The sequence below is a fragment of the Oncorhynchus mykiss genome, chromosome 8 (genome assembly GCF_057628025.1).
Source record: "Oncorhynchus mykiss isolate SJ-2025 chromosome 8, ASM5762802v1, whole genome shotgun sequence".
In the NCBI taxonomy this organism is placed as follows: domain Eukaryota; kingdom Metazoa; phylum Chordata; class Actinopteri; order Salmoniformes; family Salmonidae; genus Oncorhynchus; species Oncorhynchus mykiss.
The window spans coordinates 76,846,503-76,870,702 of record NC_143029.1 but is presented as its reverse complement, the minus strand read 5'-3'; the positions used below and the strand labels follow the sequence as shown (position 1 = coordinate 76,870,702).

Sequence of the window (24,200 nt, the reverse complement as noted above, 5' to 3'; positions counted from 1 at the left end):
TCTGTTTCATGTCTCAGGTAGCCCTCGAAAGCCAGCATGTACAGAATGCAATAATTGTCTCATGCCATATTATAATTGCACTCCTCTAGATCTGAAATAATTGAATGGTGAAGCTTGCATCCACCCAGTCAATCATAAAAGCAAGCCAAAGCAAATCAGGCATTCTTGAAAGTCTGGACAATCCTTGTCCTGCAAATAAACATTTTTATTGTAGAAAAAATGATTTTGCATGCAGTAGGCATTTATAATTAAATGCAGTGGAACTTTATAGTTAGACCCACTGGATGATGTTCTACCTTCAAAATGATTTGGCAATCATCATTTATTAGAAAAAAACAAAGTTTCCATCATGCAAGAAAGTTTAACCAAATTAAATTTTCCCCATTTCAAACTGATAATTTTTTTTGTCAATCCTCAGAAAATGTTTCTTATATCTGCCATTTCTACACTTGTAGCAATGATATTTTTTGCAACAGTTCTTTTGTCGAATAAGCCTGGGTCAATGGAAACCTGCCTACTGATCTGATGAGACAGATATGACTGTGTTTTAACAGGCTGCCCAATTCTGGTATTTTCCCACTCATTGGTCTTTTGACTCAATCAGATCAGATATGGGGCAAAAGATCAGAAATGGGATGCTTGTGTAAACGCAGCCATGGAACCACAATCAGTTTTATTGGCACAAGATTAAGGGTGTGTTCCTCTGACCAGGCTTTGCTGAGGCCAGCCAGATCTTACAACGCCTGGATGCATGTACTGTCTGAGCAAGGGATCGCAACCTAATGCTGTGTTCAGTAACCAAGTGGTAATTCACCATATATGACTGGGAAAATTCCACTTGAATGGCCATCCAACTGGTAATTACTAGTGGGAAACTTGTCTATCATCCTGAGCTCCCACATGCTGACCTCTGATGTCACCAGCTCGCTGGTCACTATAGCATCACCCACCTGTAGCACGCGCTCCAGCAGGTATATCTCTCTGGTCACCCCCAAAACCAATTCTTTCTTTGGCCGCCTCTCCTTCCAGTTCTCTGCTGCCAATGACTGGAACGAACTACAAAAATCTCTGAAACTGGAAACACTTATCTCCCTCACTAGCTTTAAGCACCAGCTGTCAGAGCAGGTCATAGATTACTGCACCTGTACATAGCCCACCTATAATTTAGCCCAAACAACTACCTCTATATCCCTACTGTATTTATTTATTTTTATTTATTAATTTATTATTTTTATTTCTACTTTGCACATTCTTCCACTGCAAATCTACCATTCCAGTGTTTTACTTGCTAGGCCACCATGGCCTTTTTTGCCTTTACCTCCCTTATCTCACCTCATTTGCTCACATCGTATATAGACTTGTTTCTACTGTATTATTTATTGACTGTATGTTTGTTTTACTCCATGTGTAACTCTGTGTCGTTGTATGTGTCGAACTGCTTTGCTTTATCTTGGCCAGGTCGCAATTGTAAATGAGAACTTGTTCTCAACTTGCCTACCTGGTTAAATAAAGGTGAAATAAATCATAAATAAAATAAAATCTACTATGAAAATTACCTCGATAATTGCATTTTCTTCAGTTAAATGCAACAACAAAACATTATTTATAAAAGGCAATCTATTAATATGGTTTTTGAACACTATAGTTTGTTTACAAGCACGATAGCTGTACTTTCAGTTTATTGTTTATGCAGCTTGTTGGCCATTAGCCAATCAGCGTTTCTCAACGAGTTCAGAGCACGGGAATGCATCCAACTAGTTACGACTTCACAACTGGTAAATTCACATCTCCCACTTGGTTACAAACGCAGCATAAGTATCTGATAATTAATTGCAAGACTGGAATGAGTTCAAACTAATGATTAGTGATTGATTGCCTGTGTAACAGGTGTAAAATATACTTGATGTATTTCACCAAAAATCCCTCATATTTATTTTAATGTATTATTTTAAGGTTATTTTAAGATGTATTACAATACTTTCAAGAGTGAATTATTGTATTGTATTTCATTTCTAAATTGTGTTAATGCTGTGATGTCATCAACGGGAGCCATGCTCTTACTCCTCAGTTTGCTCAGAGCGTGATGAGGAGAGGCAAATATACATGTATGGAGTCCAGACTGCAGCAGTAACTTTTGCCTTGTATTTGTATCCATTCCATGCAGTCATTAAAAGAGAGACAACTGGCTGAATTGTGTCCAAAGCCTTATCTTCCACCTACACCTTACCAGAACCCAACGCAGAAAGGTACCGGTTACACCTGCAGCTGGAGGTTGTTAATGTAACCGGTGCTATACTGCACCGCTGTAACTCTGCGTTGTGTGTGGTTGATTGAGGCTATAGACGTGGACTTTGGAGATCAGGTAGTTTTAATTAAGCAGAACTCACTCTCTGCATCTTGCATCTGCATCCAAAAGGAAATAAAACATTTGTAGAGCACATATGTTCTGAGAATCGTCGCCTCTTTCTCTCAGTGCATCAAAATTATTTTTGAATACAAAAATTAATACAGTCTCTCCTTATTATACATAACATATTTTACATAGATAAAACCACATACCTGCATCCAAAAGGAAATAAACATTTGTAGAGAACCTATGTTCTGAGAATCGTCGCCTCTTTCTACAACAGATGCACAATAGGAGGGACTGGGATCATTCGAGGAGCTAACCATCGTTCACACATACAATAGCATACAAAATAGCATGCAAAATGCAATTGCCATGCTGACTGTAGGAAAGTCCACCAAAGCTTTTGCCAGAAAATTGACTGTTAATTTTTCTACCATAAGCCGCCTCCAATGTCGTTTTAGAGAATTTGGCAGTACGTCCAACCGGCCTCACAACCGCAGACCACGTGTAACCACTCCAGCCCAGGACGTCCACATCTGGCTTCTTCACCTGAGGGATCCTCTGAAACCAGCAACCCTGACAGCTGATGAAACTGAGGAGTATTTCTGTCTGTAATAAAGCCCTTTTGTGGGGAAGAACTCATTCTGATTGGCTTGGCCTGGCTCCCCTGTGGCTGCGCACTTGCACTCCCAGTCCCATCCATTGCTGCACCCCTGCACTCCCAGTCCCACCCATGGCTGCGCCCCTGCCCAGTCCTGTGAAATCCATAGATTGGGGCCTAATGAATTTACTTCAAATGACTGATTTCCTTATATGAAATGTAACTCAGAAAAATCTTTCATTGTTGCTTGCGGCGTTTACATTTTGGTTCAGTATAGTTAACGTTAGCCAACTCTGTATTCTATACGGGTATGCCAATGGCCTGCTGCAATGTCCACTATATAGCGCTTTTCAGATCTATTCATATATTTAGCTACGGCAGATAGCTAGATCGGTGATGAGATGATCATTCAGTATGTAAACTAGCAGGCTTGGCCACCAATTAAATGGCTGGTCTTACATTATCCTTGATCAGCATTTTGACAGTCGCATAAAATACGCTTTAAATCGATGTAAAAAATACCTAATCCACACCTAGTGTGGTACTGTCAAATTGAGCAAACCAGATTGTTCAATCTTTTTGATTCAACTTTATTTCCTGTGTAAGTCACTATTCCGTCTGTCCATCGTGTTTTGTGAGACGCTTTGCAGACTACTTTATGGGGAAAATATGTGACTATTACAATTTTTACTTTTAAAACCCATAACAATTCAAGGATGTTTTCAGACCAGGAAATACCAAAACTGACGATGTTGGTAAGTTTTTAGGTCTATAATTATCGCTCCTTGACCTCGCACAGGTGTTCAGAATTAAGATGATTAGGATCAATTGGTCCATAAATATTTCTAGTTTGTAGGCACTCCTAGATCATTCAGTCATGTCTCTCCTTTGGCAATGTGCAATTGTTTTGGCTGTCGTAGCAGCAAGCGCTGCCAATGAAGGTACGTCTAATAATGAACGCATAATATGATTATGTAGCGCTGATACCATGTTAACTTGAATAGGCTACTTATCTCATGCTGACCGCCTAACAGACTAGCCAAGTTGTGGTGTTGGCTCTTGAGATGTGAATGATGACATTATCAAATTTATATTTTTAGATTTTAATGTGGATTGTGAGAAACACTCCATTAAAGTGACATGGAAGGTCAGTCCAGAGTTGGTTGAACATGCTGCCCGTCTTTTCCTTGGACACTGTGTTCCGTCCACATTTTCTGTTCTTCCCACGGGAGAAGGGATGGCGACATTCCACTACAACCTCAATGGCTGTGCCATCAAGAAACGGGTAATGTCTAACTCTTGACCCAATGTATGCCATTTTGGATCCTGCGACGACTAATGCTTCTCCTTCTATTCCCCAGGTGACTGGCAAAAAACACATCTATTCAACCAGCCTGACTTACAGACCTAACCGAAAGCCCAAACCTGCTGCCATTAGTCACCATATTAAGTGTGTTTACATAAGGTAACCATCTATGCCAGGGGTACTCAACTCTTACCCTAAGAGGTCTGGCGCCTGCTGTCTTTCGGTTCTACTTTATCATTAATTGCACACACCTGGTGTCACGGGTCTAAATCAGTCCCTAATTAGAGGGGAATGAGTTTTTTAAAAATGCAGTGGAACTGAGTTGAGCGTTTTAGGGCTCTATTGGGTGTAGTGTACTCTAGCTATGGTGTTGGAATCAAATCTTCCTAAGCCTTTGCCACCTTCGTTATTAAACTAAACATTCTCCCTTGTATGTAGACCTGAGGGATGGATTCCCCCATTCCTTATCCCTGCCTATGGTAGTGCTGAGGGTCATGGAGGATTGGTTTTCCACATGGCACTCCTCAATGGTGAGTGACTCATACAACATCAATTATTGTAAGAATATGTTCAGTCAACTTACCTGGTAAAGGAATTCCTAGCAGAGGACACTGCCCAAAGCTAGTTGAAACCTGTGGCTGTACAGTACGTATGAGCATTGCGCCCCTTCCCCTCTCTGTTGCATGTAGAAGACCTTACTGGTCTGGCTAAGAGCAGCCTGTTTCCCCTGGGCTCTTTCATCCCCATCTGGGCAGCAGTGGATCAGAAGGACCATCAGCCCTTGCTGCTGCTCTTGGAGGAGTGTGTGGCAGCCACAACACCAGAACTGCAGTCTGCAAGCCTGGTGTACCCCATCATCACCAACAAGGGGTATGTACCAGACCTGGCTATGGCCATGTAGGGTGCACGTTTTGGTTTTTGACTGCCTAGCGCTACACAGCCTACTCGAATGTTGAAAAGTATTGAATACATTTTAAAGTTAGCTTATTTGCTGGATGGAAGTTCTGTTTGTCTGCTCATTGCACAATGCATTTTCAGTTGCCTTGCAGATGGGAAGAATGGGAACTCCAGGTTCCTGCCTAGGTACCACTCGTCTGCTATTCTGCTTTACCTGCAGTCCTTCAAGTTTGCCTTAGGCGAGGAAGTGAGTGGACCACAAGTTCTCGGTATGACTGGGTTGTTTTCATACTGTAGCTCTTGACTGTTCTCTTATTTCACCCCAGGTGTATATTCATTGTAAGCTTGTTGCATGGGACCCTGAGGTTTTTGATATAGAAAAGAAGGCCTGCCACTACATTAAAGAGACTGGAGAGTAAGTATTGGTCACATTCTTTAACATTGGACCATAATGATGTTAGTGCCAATGCAACAGCCAACTTTTTTTTATTCATAGATGGGAGCTGCTGGACGACCCGTCTCAAAGTGACCTCTGCAAGTGCTGTGACTCGAGTTGCAAGCCTCGGTTGAAGAGGGGTGTGGATTCAGGTATTTTGAGGCACTTCATTTCAAGCCTGACTAAACTGTAGTTCCATATTCATTTGAGCTGATCACTCTTGAGTTCTGATGGGACTGCAGCTTGAAGTAATTTATATATATATTTTTCTCAGAACCCCAGGGCCTGGTTCAAAACTCTGTTCTTGGACCGCTCACAATAGTGGAAAACTCTGAAACCCGGATCCCCAGTGAATTTGTAAAATATCCTACTGTAGAACAAGGTTGGTGATTTTGGCATTGAAGACTATAGTTTACACTTGGCTTTTAATTGTATCAGCTTTGGTGCCAAATGAACTTGAACCTGTAACCTACTCATCTGTCATTGTGTTCTGTATTCAGTTGACTGGTTGGTGTAATGGTCTGGAACACTTTGCTTGTCAGGTGTGTGTGTGCTGGTTATTTTACTGTAAAATCCCCCAACGGCAATGAGATGCATGTTACTAACAATTCTTCAACCTGTTACAGGGATGGCTGTCTTTTCTGTCTCTACAGCCATCTATTTGTAGGTGGCCTGAAGGGTGCATCACTTTCCACTATCCCCAGTATGGATATGAAGTCCTTTGACTTGAGCATGTTTCAATAAAATGAGTACTTTACAATGGTGTTTGTTTCTAATGGTTGTCAAAATGCTATGATCCTGATGAGATGTACCTTAAATCCAGTAGTGCGGAGCTGGTATCTACACAAAATAGCCAAGAGGTGACCATCCAGATCTCAATGAGTGCTCATTGTTCTGGACTTCCCAGTGTCCTGATCACTCTTGAACTGTAACACTTTCTTCTCTTGGCATAATCAGTTTTCTAATGATATTCACAGCAGGTGTTCATGCAATGGTAACGCTATTTGAAAGCTTGTCATAAGTGAACCTGCTTATTGTTGGCTATACTTTTTCAGCAGTAGCCCACCCCAAGATGAAATTGACAAGCCAAGTTTAGGGATTGTAGGTGGCTGATGGCCATGCTTAGGTAACAATTCAGGAAAATGGCTGTAGTTGACCTTAGTTTAAATGTGTGTTTTTGTTAGGAGAGTGCCCATCAGGGGAATATACCCCAAAGATTATATCTTGGTTTCAGTCTTTCATACCTCACTGGCAAAAATGTCTACCTTTCTAACAGGTTAACTAGACTATCATTGGCATAAGGCAAGATTGAAAATCCCAGCAGTTCAAGAGCAAACTGGTTTTGGCACATTCATTGACATATAACTGATGAAACATTTCATAACACTGGCATTTCCCCTCTGACAGGTCACAAATGAATCCCACCCCAGTTAAATTTCATCATAGCTCATGAGCCCAGTACTTGCACTGTATCTGGTAACAGAACTCATTACAGACCAAGCGTCACAGGTTTCTTTCTCCCTTTTTAAAATGATTTCTTTGCGTTGTCCTCCAGGAACCTCTTGTGGGGTGACGATGTCGACTGTAGCTGACTTGGCCTTTTCCTTGGCCTGGGGGGTGACTCCACTATGGCTGCTGTTTGTAGACCTGGTACTCTTGAACAGGAACTCACGACTATTGGTTCAATAATGATGGGCTCCCGAGTGGCACAGAGGTCTAAGGCACTGCATTTCAGTACTGGAGGCGTAACTACAGACCCTTAATCGACCGGCCGTGATTGGGAGTCCCGTACGGCGGCGCATGATTGGCCCAGCATTGTTAGGGTTTGGCTGGGGTAGGCGGTCATTTTAAATAAGAATTTGTTCTTTACTGACTTGCCTAGTTAAATGTGTGCTGACGTTTCCCTTACCAATATTTGGAGGAAGGTCACTGGAGACCTGTGGGGTGTGTCGTGGAAATGTCCTGTATTACCAAATGAGAGCAAACCACACGCAAGTCAGTTATATCAAGTCCATATTTGTTTATGAGCTTCACCATAGCCCTGTGACTCTCAGATCAATTCAGTGTCTATAAATGAATTCTGAGTGCTTACAAAACAATTCTTAGTATCATTTATAGTGAAGACACACCCCTCTCAACTCACATGACAAATAACAGATCTTAGGAACATTACAAAGGAAGACTTTACTTGAGAGAAGAGTATCCCATAGCCAGACAGCATTAGCTATAAATTATCGTTCAGTTTGGTCTCCTAAACGAAGTTCTTATCTACTTCTTGGTACCACTTAGGACCAAAACATTACCTCATCCAATGGCATATGTCAATTGTCAATTTGAGATACTCCCATCTCAAATACACCCCCTCCTGGGCAAGATCAGAAAAGACAGTGAGCCTCCTAGGCTTTACACTAAATCAAGATAAGGACAACCTCAGAGGGGACATGTAATAGTTACAGACACATTCCCATAAGAAGACAAGCCTGATCTCTCCCCTCTCTGGGGCACAAGTAACTTTCCCCACATAAGCATACTTATGAAAATTGATAAAACATCTTATTTATTAATGTTACCTAAAGAATTTGGACTCTGACACAACAGGTGGAAGTTGTGTTGGAGGTTGATGTGGCAGGGGTAGAGGTCATGGTGGGTGTGAAGCCTACAGCTCGAGCCAGACTGGTTGCTTGTGGGATATACGGATGGATAATCCTGGGTGCTGCTTCATAAAACTGTTAAAACCAGTCTACCAGTCTACCTGCCAACTGCCTTTCCTTATTCAATGTGTTTTGGATTCCCATCCTCTCCGCCAGGTCAACTGACCCGTAACCTAATTCCTATTCTGAACCTAGCCTAACCGTACACGAAGAAATGGGAAAGTTCCAATTCCAAACTAGCTTAAGTCTCTTTCTGTACCTGTTCAAATACTCTGGAAATGCAGTATTGCTTTCTTCCTTCCATGAGATCACTAGCTATTACAATTGAATTGCCTGCTACGGTGCGTTTTCATTTCTTATCTCGTCACATCAACAAAAATTGCTAACACCCAGTGTCAAATAAATATGAAGTGGTTGAAGAGTTTTTATTACCCATTTAGGAAAAATGTGAATTAATACATTTGAGACAGGTGGCAGTGCATACAGGCTATCTGTTTCATGTCTCAGGTAGCCCTCGAAAGCCAGCATGTACAGAATGCAATAATTGTCTCATGCCATATTATAATTGCACTCCTCTAGATCTGAAATAATTGAATGGTGAAGCTTGCATCCACCCAGTCAATCATAAAAGCAAGCCAAAGCAAATCAGGCATTCTTGAAAGTCTGGACAATCCTTGTCCTGCAAATAAACATTTTTATTGTAGAAAAAATGATTTCGCATGCAGTAGGCATTTATAATTAAATGCAGTGGAACTTTATAGTTAGACCCACTGGATGATGTTCTACCTTCAAAATGATTTGGCAATCATCATTTATTAGAAAAAAACAAAGTTTCCATCATGCAAGAAAGTTTAACCAAATTAAATTTGCCCCATTTCAAACGGATTTTTTTTTTGTTGTCAATCCTCAGAAAATGTTTCTTATATCTGCCATTTCTACACTTGTAGCAATGATATTTTTTGCAACAGTTCTTTTGTCGAATAAGCCTGGGTCAATGGAAACCTGCCTACTGATCTGATGAGACAGATATGACTGTGTTTTAACAGGCTGCCCAATTCTGGTATTTTCCCACTCATTGGTCTTTTGACTCAATCAGATCAGATATGGGGCAAAAGATCAGAAATGGGATGCTTGTGTAAACGCAGCCATGGAACCACAATCAGTTTTATTGGCACAAGATTAAGGGTGTGTTCCTCTGACCAGGCTTTGCTGAGGCCAGCCAGATCTTACAACGCCTGGATGCATGTACTGTCTGAGCAAGGGATCGCAACCTAATGCTGTGTTCAGTAACCAAGTGGTAATTCACCATATATGACTGGGAAAATTCCACTTGAATGGCCATCCAACTGGTAATTACTAGTGGGAAACTTGTCTATCATCCTGAGCTCCCACATGCTGACCTCTGATGTCACCAGCTCGCTGGTCACTATAGCATCACCCACCTGTAGCACGCGCTCCAGCAGGTATATCTCTCTGGTCACCCCCAAAACCAATTATTTCTTTGGCCGCCTCTCCTTCCAGTTCTCTGCTGCCAATGACTGGAACGAACTACAAAAATCTCTGAAACTGGAAACACTTATCTCCCTCACTAGCTTTAAGCACCAGCTGTCAGAGCAGCTCATAGATTACTGCACCTGTACATAGCCCACCTATAATTTAGCCCAAACAACTACCTCTATATCCCTACTGTATTTATTTATTTTTATTTATTAATTTATTATTTTTATTTCTACTTTGCACATTCTTCCACTGCAAATCTACCATTCCAGTGTTTTACTTGCTAGGCCAATCAGCGATAAGGCAATCTATTAATATGGTTTTTGAACACTATAGTTTGTTTACAAGCACGATAGCTGTACTTTCAGTTTATTGTTTATGCAGCTTGTTGGCCATTAGCCAATCAGCGTTTCTCAACGAGTTCAGAGCACGGGAATGCATCCAACTAGTTACGACTTCACAACTGGTAAATTCACATCTCCCACTTGGTTACAAACGCAGCATAAGTATCTGATAATTAATTGCAAGACTGGAATGAGTTCAAACTAATGATTAGTGATTGATTGCCTGTGTAACAGGTGTAAAATATACTTGATGTATTTCACCAAAAATCCCTCATATTTATTTTAATGTATTATTTTAAGGTTATTTTAAGATGTATTACAATACTTTCAAGAGTGAATTATTGTATTGTATTTCATTTCTAAATTGTGTTAATGCTGTGATGTCATCAACGGGAGTTTGCTCAGAGCGTGATGAGGAGAGGCAAATATACATGTATGGAGTCCAGACTGCAGCAGTAACTTTTGCCTTGTATTTGTATCCATTCCATGCAGTCATTAAAAGAGAGACAACTGGCTGAATTGTGTCCAAAGCCTTATCTTCCACCTACACCTTACCAGAACCCAACGCAGAAAGGTACCGGTTACACCTGCAGCTGGAGGTTGTTAATGTAACCGGTGCTATACTGCACCGCTGTAACTCTGCGTTGTGTGTGGTTGATTGAGGCTATAGACGTGGACTTTGGAGATCAGGTAGTTTTAATTAAGCAGAACTCACTCTCTGCATCTTGCATCTGCATCCAAAAGGAAATAAAACATTTGTAGAGCACATATGTTCTGAGAATCGTCGCCTCTTTCTCTCAGTGCATCAAAATTATTTTTGAATACAAAAATTAATACAGTCTCTCCTTATTATACATAACATATTTTACATAGATAAAACCACATACCTGCATCCAAAAGGAAATAAACATTTGTAGAGCACATCTGTTCTGAGAATCGTCGCCTCTTTCTACAACAGATGCACAATAGGAGGGACTGGGATCATTCGAGGAGCTAGCCATCGTTCACACATACAATAGCATACAAAATAGCATGCAAAATGCAATTGCCATGCTGACTGTAGGAAAGTCCACCAAAGCTTTTGCCAGAAAATTGACTGTTAATTTTTCTACCATAAGCCGCCTCCAATGTCGTTTTAGAGAATTTGGCAGTACGTCCAACCGGCCTCACAACCGCAGACCACGTGTAACCACTCCAGCCCAGGACGTCCACATCTGGCTTCTTCACCTGAGGGATCCTCTGAAACCAGCAACCCTGACAGCTGATGAAACTGAGGAGTATTTCTGTCTGTAATAAAGCCCTTTTGTGGGGAAGAACTCATTCTGATTGGCTTGGCCTGGCTCCCCTGTGGCTGCGCACTTGCACTCCCAGTCCCATCCATTGCTGCACCCCTGCACTCCCAGTCCCACCCATGGCTGTGCCCCTGCCCAGTCCTGTGAAATCCATAGATTGGGGCCTAATGAATTTACTTCAAATGACTGATTTCCTTATATGAAATGTAACTCAGAAAAATCTTTCATTGTTGCTTGCGGCGTTTACATTTTGGTTCAGTATAGTTAACGTTAGCCAACTCTGCATTCTATACGGGTATGCCAATGGCCTGCTGCAATGCCCACTATATAGCGCTTTTCAGATCTATTCATATATTTAGCTACGGCAGATAGCTAGATCGGTGATGAGATGATCATTCAGTATGTAAACTAGCAGGCTTGGCCACCAATTAAATGGCTGGTCTTACATTATCCTTGATCAGCATTTTGACAGTCGCATAAAATACGCTTTAAATCGATGTAAAAAAATACCTAATCCACACCTAGTGTGGTACTGTCAAATTGAGCAAACCAGATTGTTCAATCTTTTTGATTCAACTTTATTTCCTGTGTAAGTCACTATTCCGTCTGTCCATCGTGTTTTGTGAGACGCTTTGCAGACTACTTTATGGGGAAAATATGTGACTATTACAATTTTTACTTTTAAAACCCATAACAATTCAAGGATGTTTTCAGACCAGGAAATACCAAAACTGACGATGTTGGTAAGTTTTTAGGTCTATAATTATCGCTCCTTGACCTCGCACAGGTGTTCAGAATTAAGATGATTAGGATCAATTGGTCCATAAATATTTCTAGTTTGTAGGCACTCCTAGATCATTCAGTCATGTCTCTCCTTTGGCAATGTGCAATTGTTTTGGCTGTCGTAGCAGCAAGCGCTGCCAATGAAGGTACGTCTAATAATGAACGCATAATATGATTATGTAGCGCTGATACCATGTTAACTTGAATAGGCTACTTATCTCATGCTGACCGCCTAACAGACTAGCCAAGTTGTGGTGTTGGCTCTTGAGATGTGAATGATGACATTATCAAATTTATATTTTTAGATTTTAATGTGGATTGTGAGAAACACTCCATTAAAGTGACATGGAAGGTCAGTCCAGAGTTGGTTGAACATGCTGCCCGTCTTTTCCTTGGACACTGTGTTCCGTCCACATTTTCTGTTCTTCCCACGGGAGAAGGGATGGCGACATTCCACTACAACCTCAATGGCTGTGCCATCAAGAAACGGGTAATGTCTAACTCTTGACCCAATGTATGCCATTTTGGATCCTGCGACGACTAATGCTTCTCCTTCTATTCCCCAGGTGACTGGCAAAAAACACATCTATTCAACCAGCCTGACTTACAGACCTAACCGAAAGCCCAAACCTGCTGCCATTAGTCACCATATTAAGTGTGTTTACATAAGGTAACCATCTATGCCAGGGGTACTCAACTCTTACCCTAAGAGGTCTGGCGCCTGCTGTCTTTCGGTTCTACTTTATCATTAATTGCACACACCTGGTGTCACGGGTCTAAATCAGTCCCTAATTAGAGGGGAATGAGTTTTTTAAAAATGCAGTGGAACTGAGTTGAGCGTTTTAGGGCTCTATTGGGTGTAGTGTACTCTAGCTATGGTGTTGGAATCAAATCTTCCTAAGCCTTTGCCACCTTCGTTATTAAACTAAACATTCTCCCTTGTATGTAGACCTGAGGGATGGATTCCCCCATTCCTTATCCCTGCCTATGGTAGTGCTGAGGGTCATGGAGGATTGGTTTTCCACATGGCACTCCTCAATGGTGAGTGACTCATACAACATCAATTATTGTAAGAATATGTTCAGTCAACTTACCTGGTAAAGGAATTCCTAGCAGAGGACACTGCCCAAAGCTAGTTGAAACCTGTGGCTGTACAGTACGTATGAGCATTGCGCCCCTTCCCCTCTCTGTTGCATGTAGAAGACCTTACTGGTCTGGCTAAGAGCAGCCTGTTTCCCCTGGGCTCTTTCATCCCTATCTGGGCAGCAGTGGATCAGAAGGACCATCAGCCCTTGCTGCTGCTCTTGGAGGAGTGTGTGGCAGCCACAACACCAGAACTGCAGTCTGCGAGCCTGGTGTACCCCATCATCACCAACAAGGGGTATGTACCAGACCTGGCTATGGCCATGTAGGGTGCACGTTTTGGTTTTTGACTGCCTAGCGCTACACAGCCTACTCGAATGTTGAAAAGTATTGAATACATTTTAAAGTTAGCTTATTTGCTGGATGGAAGTTCTGTTTGTCTGCTCATTGCACAATGCATTTTCAGTTGCCTTGCAGATGGGAAGAATGGGAACTCCAGGTTCCTGCCTAGGTACCACTCGTCTGCTATTCTGCTTTACCTGCAGTCCTTCAAGTTTGCCTTAGGCGAGGAAGTGAGTGGACCACAAGTTCTCGGTATGACTGGGTTGTTTTCATACTGTAGCTCTTGACTGTTCTCTTATTTCACCCCAGGTGTATATTCATTGTAAGCTTGTTGCATGGGACCCTGAGGTTTTTGATATAGAAAAGAAGGCCTGCCACTACATTAAAGAGACTGGAGAGTAAGTATTGGTCACATTCTTTAACATTGGACCATAATGATGTTAGTGCCAATGCAACAGCCAACTTTTTTTTATTCATAGATGGGAGCTGCTGGACGACCCGTCTCAAAGTGACCTCTGCAAGTGCTGTGACTCGAGTTGCAAGCCTCGGTTGAAGAGGGGTGTGGATTCAGGTATTTTGAGGCACTTCATTTCAAGCCTGACTAAACTGTAGTTCCATATTCATTTGAGCTGATCACTCTTGAGTTCTGATGGGACTGCAGCTTGAAGTAATTTATATATATATTTTTCTCAGAACCCCAGGGCCTGGTTCAAAACTCTGTTCTTGGACCGCTCACAATAGTGGAAAACTCTGAAACCCGGATCCCCAGTGAATTTGTAAAATATCCTACTGTAGAACAAGGTTGGTGATTTTGGCATTGAAGACTATAGTTTACACTTGGCTTTTAATTGTATCAGCTTTGATGCCAAATGAACTTGAACCTGTAACCTACTCATCTGTCATTGTGTTCTGTATTCAGTTGACTGGTTGGTGTAATGGTCTGGAACACTTTGCTTGTCAGGTGTGTGTGTGCTGGTTATTTTACTGTAAAATCCCCCAACGGCAATGAGATGCATGTTACTAACAATTCTTCAACCTGTTACAGGGATGGCTGTCTTTTCTGTCTCTACAGCCATCTATTTGTAGGTGGCCTGAAGGGTGCATCACTTTCCACTATCCCCAGTATGGATATGAAGTCCTTTGACTTGAGCATGTTTCAATAAAATGAGTACTTTACAATGGTGTTTGTTTCTAATGGTTGTCAAAATGCTATGATCCTGATGAGATGTACCTTAAATCCAGTAGTGCGGAGCTGGTATCTACACAAAATAGCCAAGAGGTGACCATCCAGATGATCTCAATGAGTGCTCATTGTTCTGGACTTCCCAGTGTCCTGATCACTCTTGAACTGTAACACTTTCTTCTCTTGGCATAATCAGTTTTCTAATGATATTCACAGCAGGTGTTCATGCAATGGTAACGCTATTTGAAAGCTTGTCATAAGTGAACCTGCTTATTGTTGGCTATACTTTTTCAGCAGTAGCCCACCCCAAGATGAAATTGACAAGCCAAGTTTAGGGATTGTAGGTGGCTGATGGCCATGCTTAGGTAACAATTCAGGAAAATGGCTGTAGTTGACCTTAGTTTAAATGTGTGTTTTTGTTAGGAGAGTGCCCATCAGGGGAATATACCCCAAAGATTATATCTTGGTTTCAGTCTTTCATACCTCACTGGCAAAAATGTCTACCTTTCTAACAGGTTAACTAGACTATCATTGGCATAAGGCAAGATTGAAAATCCCAGCAGTTCAAGAGCAAACTGGTTTTGGCACATTCATTGACATATAACTGATGAAACATTTCATAACACTGGCATTTCCCCTCTGACAGGTCACAAATGAATCCCACCCCAGTTAAATTTCATCATAGCTCATGAGCCCAGTACTTGCACTGTATCTGGTAACAGAACTCATTACAGACCAAGCGTCACAGGTTTCTTTCTCCCTTTTTAAAATGATTTCTTTGCGTTGTCCTCCAGGAACCTCTTGTGGGGTGACGATGTCGACTGTAGCTGACTTGGCCTTTTCCTTGGCCTGGGGGGTGACTCCACTATGGCTGCTGTTTGTAGACCTGGTACTCTTGAACAGGAACTCACGACTATTGGTTCAATAATGATGGGCTCCCGAGTGGCACAGAGGTCTAAGGCACTGCATTTCAGTACTGGAGGCGTAACTACAGACCCTTAATCGACCGGCCGTGATTGGGAGTCCCGTACGGCGGCGCATGATTGGCCCAGCATTGTTAGGGTTTGGCTGGGGTAGGCGGTCATTTTAAATAAGAATTTGTTCTTTACTGACTTGCCTAGTTAAATGTGTGCTGACGTTTCCCTTACCAATATTTGGAGGAAGGTCACTGGAGACCTGTGGGGTGTGTCGTGGAAATGTCCTGTATTACCAAATGAGAGCAAACCACACGCAAGTCAGTTATATCAAGTCCATATTTGTTTATGAGCTTCACCATAGCCCTGTGACTCTCAGATCAATTCAGTGTCTATAAATGAATTCTGAGTGCTTACAAAACAATTCTTAGTATCATTTATAGTGAAGACACACCCCTCTCAACTCACATGACAAATAACAGATCTTAGGAACATTACAAAGGAAGACTTTACTTGAGAGAGGAGTATCCCATAGCCAGACAGCATTAGCTATAAATTATCGTTCAGTTTGGTCTCCTAAACGAAGTTCTTATCTACTTCTTGGTACCACTTAGGACCAAAACATTACCTCATCCAATGGCATATGTCAATTGTCAATTTGAGATACTCCCATCTCAAATACACCCCCTCCTGGGCAAGATCAGAAAAGACAGTGAGCCTCCTAGGCTTTACACTAAATCAAGATAAGGACAACCTCAGAGGGGACATGTAATAGTTACAGACACATTCCCATAAGAAGACAAGCCTGATCTCTCCCCTCTCTGGGGCACAAGTAACTTTCCCCACATAAGCATACTTATGAAAATTGATAAAACATCTTATTTATTAATGTTACCTAAAGAATTTGGACTCTGACACAACAGGTGGAAGTTGTGTTGGAGGTTGATGTGGCAGGGGTAGAGGTCATGGTGGGTGTGAAGCCTACAGCTCGAGCCAGACTGGTTGCTTGTGGGATATACGGATGGATAATCCTGGGTGCTGCTTCATAAAACTGTTAAAACCAGTCTACAAGTCTACCTGCCAACTGCCTTTCCTTATTCAATGTGTTTTGGATTCCCATCCTCTCCGCCAGGTCAACTGACCCGTAACCTAATTCCTATTCTGAACCTAGCCTAACCGTACACGAAGAAATGGGAAAGTTCCAATTCCAAACTAGCTTAAGTCTCTTTCTGTACCTGTTCAAATACTCTGGAAATGCAGTATTGCTTTCTTCCTTCCATGAGATCACTAGCTATTACAATTGAATTGCCTGCTACGGTGCGTTTTCATTTCTTATCTCGTCACATCAACAAAAATTGCTAACACCCAGTGTCAAATAAATATGAAGTGGTTGAAGAGTTTTTATTACCCATTTAGGAAAAATGTGAATTAATACATTTGAGACAGGTGGCAGTGCATACAGGCTATCTGTTTCATGTCTCAGGTAGCCCTCGAAAGCCAGCATGTACAGAATGCAATAATTGTCTCATGCCATATTATAATTGCACTCCTCTAGATCTGAAATAATTGAATGGTGAAGCTTGCATCCACCCAGTCAATCATAAAAGCAAGCCAAAGCAAATCAGGCATTCTTGAAAGTCTGGACAATCCTTGTCCTGCAAATAAACATTTTTATTGTAGAAAAAATGATTTCGCATGCAGTAGGCATTTATAATTAAATGCAGTGGAACTTTATAGTTAGACCCACTGGATGATGTTCTACCTTCAAAATGATTTGGCAATCATCATTTATTAGAAAAAAACAAAGTTTCCATCATGCAAGAAAGTTTAACCAAATTAAATTTGCCCCATTTCAAACGGATTTTTTTTTGTTGTCAATCCTCAGAAAATGTTTCTTATATCTGCCATTTCTACACTTGTAGCAATGATATTTTTTGCAACAGTTCTTTTGTCGAATAAGCCTGGGTCAATGGAAACCTGCCTACTGATCTGATGAGACAGATATGACTGTGTTTTAACAGGCTGCCCAATTCTGGTATTTTCCCACTCATTGGTCTTTTGACTCAATCAGATCAGATATGGGGCAAAAGATCAGAAATGGGATGCTTGTGTAAACGCAGCCATGGAACCACAATCAGTTTTATTGGCACAAGATTAAGGGTGTGTTCCTCTGACCAGGCTTTGCTGAGGCCAGCCAGATCTTACAACGCCTGGATGCATGTACTGTCTGAGCAAGGGATCGCAACCTAATGCTGTGTTCAGTAACCAAGTGGTAATTCACCATATATGACTGGGAAAATTCCACTTGAATGGCCATCCAACTGGTAATTACTAGTGGGAAACTTGTCTATCATCCTGAGCTCCCACATGCTGACCTCTGATGTCACCAGCTCGCTGGTCACTATAGCATCACCCACCTGTAGCACGCGCTCCAGCAGGTATATCTCTCTGGTCACCCCCAAAACCAATTATTTCTTTGGCCGCCTCTCCTTCCAGTTCTCTGCTGCCAATGACTGGAACGAACTACAAAAATCTCTGAAACTGGAAACACTTATCTCCCTCACTAGCTTTAAGCACCAGCTGTCAGAGCAGCTCATAGATTACTGCACCTGTACATAGCCCACCTATAATTTAGCCCAAACAACTACCTCTATATCCCTACTGTATTTATTTATTTTTATTTATTAATTTATTATTTTTATTTCTACTTTGCACATTCTTCCACTGCAAATCTACCATTCCAGTGTTTTACTTGCTAGGCCAATCAGCGATAAGGCAATCTATTAATATGGTTTTTGAACACTATAGTTTGTTTACAAGCACGATAGCTGTACTTTCAGTTTATTGTTTATGCAGCTTGTTGGCCATTAGCCAATCAGCGTTTCTCAACGAGTTCAGAGCACGGGAATGCATCCAACTAGTTACGACTTCACAACTGGTAAATTCACATCTCCCACTTGGTTACAAACGCAGCATAAGTATCTGATAATTAATTGCAAGACTGGAATGAGTTCAAACTAATGATTAGTGATTGATTGCCTGTGTAACAGGTGTAAAATATACTTGATGTATTTCACCAAAAATCCCTCATATTTATTTTAATGTATTATTTTAAGGTTATTTTAAGATGTATTACAATACTTTCAAGAGTGAATTATTGTATTGTATTTCATTTCTAAATTGTGTTAATGCTGTGATGTCATCAACGGGAGTTTGCTCAGAGCGTGATGAGGAGAGGCAAATATACATGTATGGAGTCCAGACTGCAGCAGTAACTTTTGCCTTGTATTTGTATCCATTCCATGCAGTCATTAAAAGAGAGACAACTGGCTGAATTGTGTCCAAAGCCTTATCTTCCACCTACACCTTACCAGAACCCAACGCAGAAAGGTACCGGTTACACCTGCAGCTGGAGGTTGTTAATGTAACCGGTGCTATACTGCACCGCTGTAACTCTGCGTTGTGTGTGGTTGATTGAGGCTATAGACGTGGACTTTGGAGATCAGGTAGTTTTAATTAAGCAGAACTCACTCTCTGCATCTTGCATCTGCATCCAAAAGGAAATAAAACATTTGTAGAGCACATATGTTCTGAGAATCGTCGCCTCTTTCTCTCAGTGCATCAAAATTATTTTTGAATACAAAAATTAATACAGTCTCTCCTTATTATACATAACATATTTTACATAGATAAAACCACATACCTGCATCCAAAAGGAAATAAACATTTGTAGAGCACATCTGTTCTGAGAATCGTCGCCTCTTTCTACAACAGATGCACAATAGGAGGGACTGGGATCATTCGAGGAGCTAGCCATCGTTCACACATACAATAGCATACAAAATAGCATGCAAAATGCAATTGCCATGCTGACTGTAGGAAAGTCCACCAAAGCTTTTGCCAGAAAATTGACTGTTAATTTTTCTACCATAAGCCGCCTCCAATGTCGTTTTAGAGAATTTGGCAGTACGTCCAACCGGCCTCACAACCGCAGACCACGTGTAACCACTCCAGCCCAGGACGTCCACATCTGGCTTCTTCACCTGAGGGATCCTCTGAAACCAGCAACCCTGACAGCTGATGAAACTGAGGAGTATTTCTGTCTGTAATAAAGCCCTTTTGTGGGGAAGAACTCATTCTGATTGGCTTGGCCTGGCTCCCCTGTGGCTGCGCACTTGCACTCCCAGTCCCATCCATTGCTGCACCCCTGCACTCCCAGTCCCACCCATGGCTGTGCCCCTGCCCAGTCCTGTGAAATCCATAGATTGGGGCCTAATGAATTTACTTCAAATGACTGATTTCCTTATATGAAATGTAACTCAGAAAAATCTTTCATTGTTGCTTGCGGCGTTTACATTTTGGTTCAGTATAGTTAACGTTAGCCAACTCTGCATTCTATACGGGTATGCCAATGGCCTGCTGCAATGCCCACTATATAGCGCTTTTCAGATCTATTCATATATTTAGCTACGGCAGATAGCTAGATCGGTGATGAGATGATCATTCAGTATGTAAACTAGCAGGCTTGGCCACCAATTAAATGGCTGGTCTTACATTATCCTTGATCAGCATTTTGACAGTCGCATAAAATACGCTTTAAATCGATGTAAAAAATACCTAATCCACACCTAGTGTGGTACTGTCAAATTGAGCAAACCAGATTGTTCAATCTTTTTGATTCAACTTTATTTCCTGTGTAAGTCACTATTCCGTCTGTCCATCGTGTTTTGTGAGACGCTTTGCAGACTACTTTATGGGGAAAATATGTGACTATTACAATTTTTACTTTTAAAACCCATAACAATTCAAGGATGTTTTCAGACCAGGAAATACCAAAACTGACGATGTTGGTAAGTTTTTAGGTCTATAATTATCGCTCCTTGACCTCGCACAGGTGTTCAGAATTAAGATGATTAGGATCAATTGGTCCATAAATATTTCTAGTTTGTAGGCACTCCTAGATCATTCAGTCATGTCTCTCCTTTGGCAATGTGCAATTGTTTTGGCTGTCGTAGCAGCAAGCGCTGCCAATGAAGGTACGTCTAATAATGAACGCATAATATGATTATGTAGCGCTGATACCATGTTAACTTGAATAGGCTACTTATCTCATGCTGACCGCCTAACAGACTAGCCAAGTTGTGGTGTTGGCTCTTGAGATGTGAATGATGACATTATCAAATTTATATTTTTAGATTTTAATGTGGATTGTGAGAAACACTCCATTAAAGTGACATGGAAGGTCAGTCCAGAGTTGGTTGAACATGCTGCCCGTCTTTTCCTTGGACACTGTGTTCCGTCCACATTTTCTGTTCTTCCCACGGGAGAAGGGATGGCGACATTCCACTACAACCTCAATGGCTGTGCCATCAAGAAACGGGTAATGTCTAACTCTTGACCCAATGTATGCCATTTTGGATCCTGCGACGACTAATGCTTCTCCTTCTATTCCCCAGGTGACTGGCAAAAAACACATCTATTCAACCAGCCTGACTTACAGACCTAACCGAAAGCCCAAACCTGCTGCCATTAGTCACCATATTAAGTGTGTTTACATAAGGTAACCATCTATGCCAGGGGTACTCAACTCTTACCCTAAGAGGTCTGGCGCCTGCTGTCTTTCGGTTCTACTTTATCATTAATTGCACACACCTGGTGTCACGGGTCTAAATCAGTCCCTAATTAGAGGGGAATGAGTTTTTTAAAAATGCAGTGGAACTGAGTTGAGCGTTTTAGGGCTCTATTGGGTGTAGTGTACTCTAGCTATGGTGTTGGAATCAAATCTTCCTAAGCCTTTGCCACCTTCGTTATTAAACTAAACATTCTCCCTTGTATGTAGACCTGAGGGATGGATTCCCCCATTCCTTATCCCTGCCTATGGTAGTGCTGAGGGTCATGGAGGATTGGTTTTCCACATGGCACTCCTCAATGGTGAGTGACTCATACAACATCAATTATTGTAAGAATATGTTCAGTCAACTTACCTGGTAAAGGAATTCCTAGCAGAGGACACTGCCCAAAGCTAGTTGAAACCTGTGGCTGTACAGTACGTATGAGCATTGCGCCCCTTCCCCTCTCTGTTGCATGTAGAAGACCTTACTGGTCTGGCTAAGAGCAGCCTGTTTCCCCTGGGCTCTTTCATCCCCATCTGGGCAGCAGTGGATCAGAAGGACCATCAGCCCTTGCTGCTGCTCTTGGAGGAGTGTGTGGCAGCCACAACACCAGAACTGCAGTCTGCGAGCCTGGTGTACCCCATCATCACCAACAAGGGGTATGTACCAGACCTGGCTATGGCCATGTAGGGTGCACGTTTTGGTTTTTGACTGCCTAGCGCTACACAGCCTACTCGAATGTTGAAAAGTATTGAATACATTTTAAAGTTAGCTTATTTGCTGGATGGAAGTTCTGTTTGTCTGCTCATTGCACAATGCATTTTCAGTTGCCTTGCAGATGGGAAGAATGGGAACTCCAGGTTCCTGCCTAGGTACCACTCGTCTGCTATTCTGCTTTACCTGCAGTCCTTCAAGTTTGCCTTAGGCGAGGAAGTGAGTGGACCACAAGTTCTCGGTATGACTGGGTTGTTTTCATACTGTAGCTCTTGACTGTTCTCTTATTTCACCCCAGGTGTATATTCATTGTAAGCTTGTTGCATGGGACCCTGAGGTTTTTGATATAGAAAAGAAGGCCTGCCACTACATTAAAGAGACTGGAGAGTAAGTATTGGTCACATTCTTTAACATTGGACCATAATGATGTTAGTGCCAATGCAACAGCCAACTTTTTTTTATTCATAGATGGGAGCTGCTGGACGACCCGTCTCAAAGTGACCTCTGCAAGTGCTGTGACTCGAGTTGCAAGCCTCGGTTGAAGAGGGGTGTGGATTCAGGTATTTTGAGGCACTTCATTTCAAGCCTGACTAAACTGTAGTTCCATATTCATTTGAGCTGATCACTCTTGAGTTCTGATGGGACTGCAGCTTGAAGTAATTTATATATATATTTTTCTCAGAACCCCAGGGCCTGGTTCAAAACTCTGTTCTTGGACCGCTCACAATAGTGGAAAACTCTGAAACCCGGATCCCCAGTGAATTTGTAAAATATCCTACTGTAGAACAAGGTTGGTGATTTTGGCATTGAAGACTATAGTTTACACTTGGCTTTTAATTGTATCAGCTTTGATGCCAAATGAACTTGAACCTGTAACCTACTCATCTGTCATTGTGTTCTGTATTCAGTTGACTGGTTGGTGTAATGGTCTGGAACACTTTGCTTGTCAGGTGTGTGTGTGCTGGTTATTTTACTGTAAAATCCCCCAACGGCAATGAGATGCATGTTACTAACAATTCTTCAACCTGTTACAGGGATGGCTGTCTTTTCTGTCTCTACAGCCATCTATTTGTAGGTGGCCTGAAGGGTGCATCACTTTCCACTATCCCCAGTATGGATATGAAGTCCTTTGACTTGAGCATGTTTCAATAAAATGAGTACTTTACAATGGTGTTTGTTTCTAATGGTTGTCAAAATGCTATGATCCTGATGAGATGTACCTTAAATCCAGTAGTGCGGAGCTGGTATCTACACAAAATAGCCAAGAGGTGACCATCCAGATGATCTCAATGAGTGCTCATTGTTCTGGACTTCCCAGTGTCCTGATCACTCTTGAACTGTAACACTTTCTTCTCTTGGCATAATCAGTTTTCTAATGATATTCACAGCAGGTGTTCATGCAATGGTAACGCTATTTGAAAGCTTGTCATAAGTGAACCTGCTTATTGTTGGCTATACTTTTTCAGCAGTAGCCCACCCCAAGATGAAATTGACAAGCCAAGTTTAGGGATTGTAGGTGGCTGATGGCCATGCTTAGGTAACAATTCAGGAAAATGGCTGTAGTTGACCTTAGTTTAAATGTGTGTTTTTGTTAGGAGAGTGCCCATCAGGGGAATATACCCCAAAGATTATATCTTGGTTTCAGTCTTTCATACCTCACTGGCAAAAATGTCTACCTTTCTAACAGGTTAACTAGACTATCATTGGCATAAGGCAAGATTGAAAATCCCAGCAGTTCAAGAGCAAACTGGTTTTGGCACATTCATTGACATATAACTGATGAAACATTTCATAACACTGGCATTTCCCCTCTGACAGGTCACAAATGAATCCCACCCCAGTTAAATTTCATCATAGCTCATGAGCCCAGTACTTGCACTGTATCTGGTAACAGAACTCATTACAGACCAAGCGTCACAGGTTTCTTTCTCCCTTTTTAAAATGATTTCTTTGCGTTGTCCTCCAGGAACCTCTTGTGGGGTGACGATGTCGACTGTAGCTGACTTGGCCTTTTCCTTGGCCTGGGGGGTGACTCCACTATGGCTGCTGTTTGTAGACCTGGTACTCTTGAACAGGAACTCACGACTATTGGTTCAATAATGATGGGCTCCCGAGTGGCACAGAGGTCTAAGGCACTGCATTTCAGTACTGGAGGCGTAACTACAGACCCTTAATCGACCGGCCGTGATTGGGAG

General features: G+C 41.8%; 4 protein-coding genes across 5 annotated transcripts in view; 3 read left to right on the top strand and 1 right to left on the bottom strand.

Annotated features, from left to right (window-relative positions):
• The window catches only part of nedd8 (neural precursor cell expressed, developmentally down-regulated 8), a 44,690-nt gene that overhangs the window by 15,633 nt on the left and 4,857 nt on the right, over window positions 1-24,200 (bottom strand). Inside the window, exon 1 of one of the 2 annotated variants that reach the window (XM_090242392.1) lies at window positions 11,881-11,911. The exons of the other annotated variant lie outside the window; for it this stretch is intronic. The gene's annotated coding sequence lies outside the window, so the exon portion shown is untranslated. Of the gene's footprint in view, window positions 1-11,880; window positions 11,912-24,200 lie in introns of those variants that run through there. 2 annotated transcript variants of the gene reach the window in all.
• LOC118965554 (zona pellucida sperm-binding protein 3-like) lies at window positions 3,735-6,348 on the top strand. Its single transcript, XM_036986250.2, has 11 exons — window positions 3,735-3,892; window positions 4,052-4,236; window positions 4,313-4,416; window positions 4,696-4,787; window positions 4,947-5,127; window positions 5,296-5,401; window positions 5,481-5,569; window positions 5,651-5,742; window positions 5,865-5,972; window positions 6,091-6,132; window positions 6,217-6,348. Exons 1-10 carry the CDS (start codon window positions 3,829-3,831, stop codon window positions 6,105-6,107), a joined length of 1,038 nt encoding a protein of 345 aa, XP_036842145.1. The 5' UTR covers window positions 3,735-3,828; the 3' UTR covers window positions 6,108-6,132; window positions 6,217-6,348.
• LOC149982126 (zona pellucida sperm-binding protein 3-like) lies at window positions 12,145-14,757 on the top strand. The gene is made up of 11 exons (XM_090182661.1): window positions 12,145-12,303; window positions 12,463-12,647; window positions 12,724-12,827; window positions 13,107-13,198; window positions 13,358-13,538; window positions 13,707-13,812; window positions 13,892-13,980; window positions 14,062-14,153; window positions 14,276-14,383; window positions 14,502-14,543; window positions 14,628-14,757. The coding sequence occupies exons 1-10, from the start codon at window positions 12,240-12,242 to the stop codon at window positions 14,516-14,518; spliced, it is 1,038 nt and encodes a 345-aa protein (XP_090038787.1). The 5' UTR covers window positions 12,145-12,239; the 3' UTR covers window positions 14,519-14,543; window positions 14,628-14,757.
• LOC110512890 (zona pellucida sperm-binding protein 3) lies at window positions 20,558-23,170 on the top strand. The gene is made up of 11 exons (XM_036986249.2): window positions 20,558-20,715; window positions 20,875-21,059; window positions 21,136-21,239; window positions 21,519-21,610; window positions 21,770-21,950; window positions 22,119-22,224; window positions 22,304-22,392; window positions 22,474-22,565; window positions 22,688-22,795; window positions 22,914-22,955; window positions 23,040-23,170. Exons 1-10 carry the CDS (start codon window positions 20,652-20,654, stop codon window positions 22,928-22,930), a joined length of 1,038 nt encoding a protein of 345 aa, XP_036842144.1. The 5' UTR covers window positions 20,558-20,651; the 3' UTR covers window positions 22,931-22,955; window positions 23,040-23,170.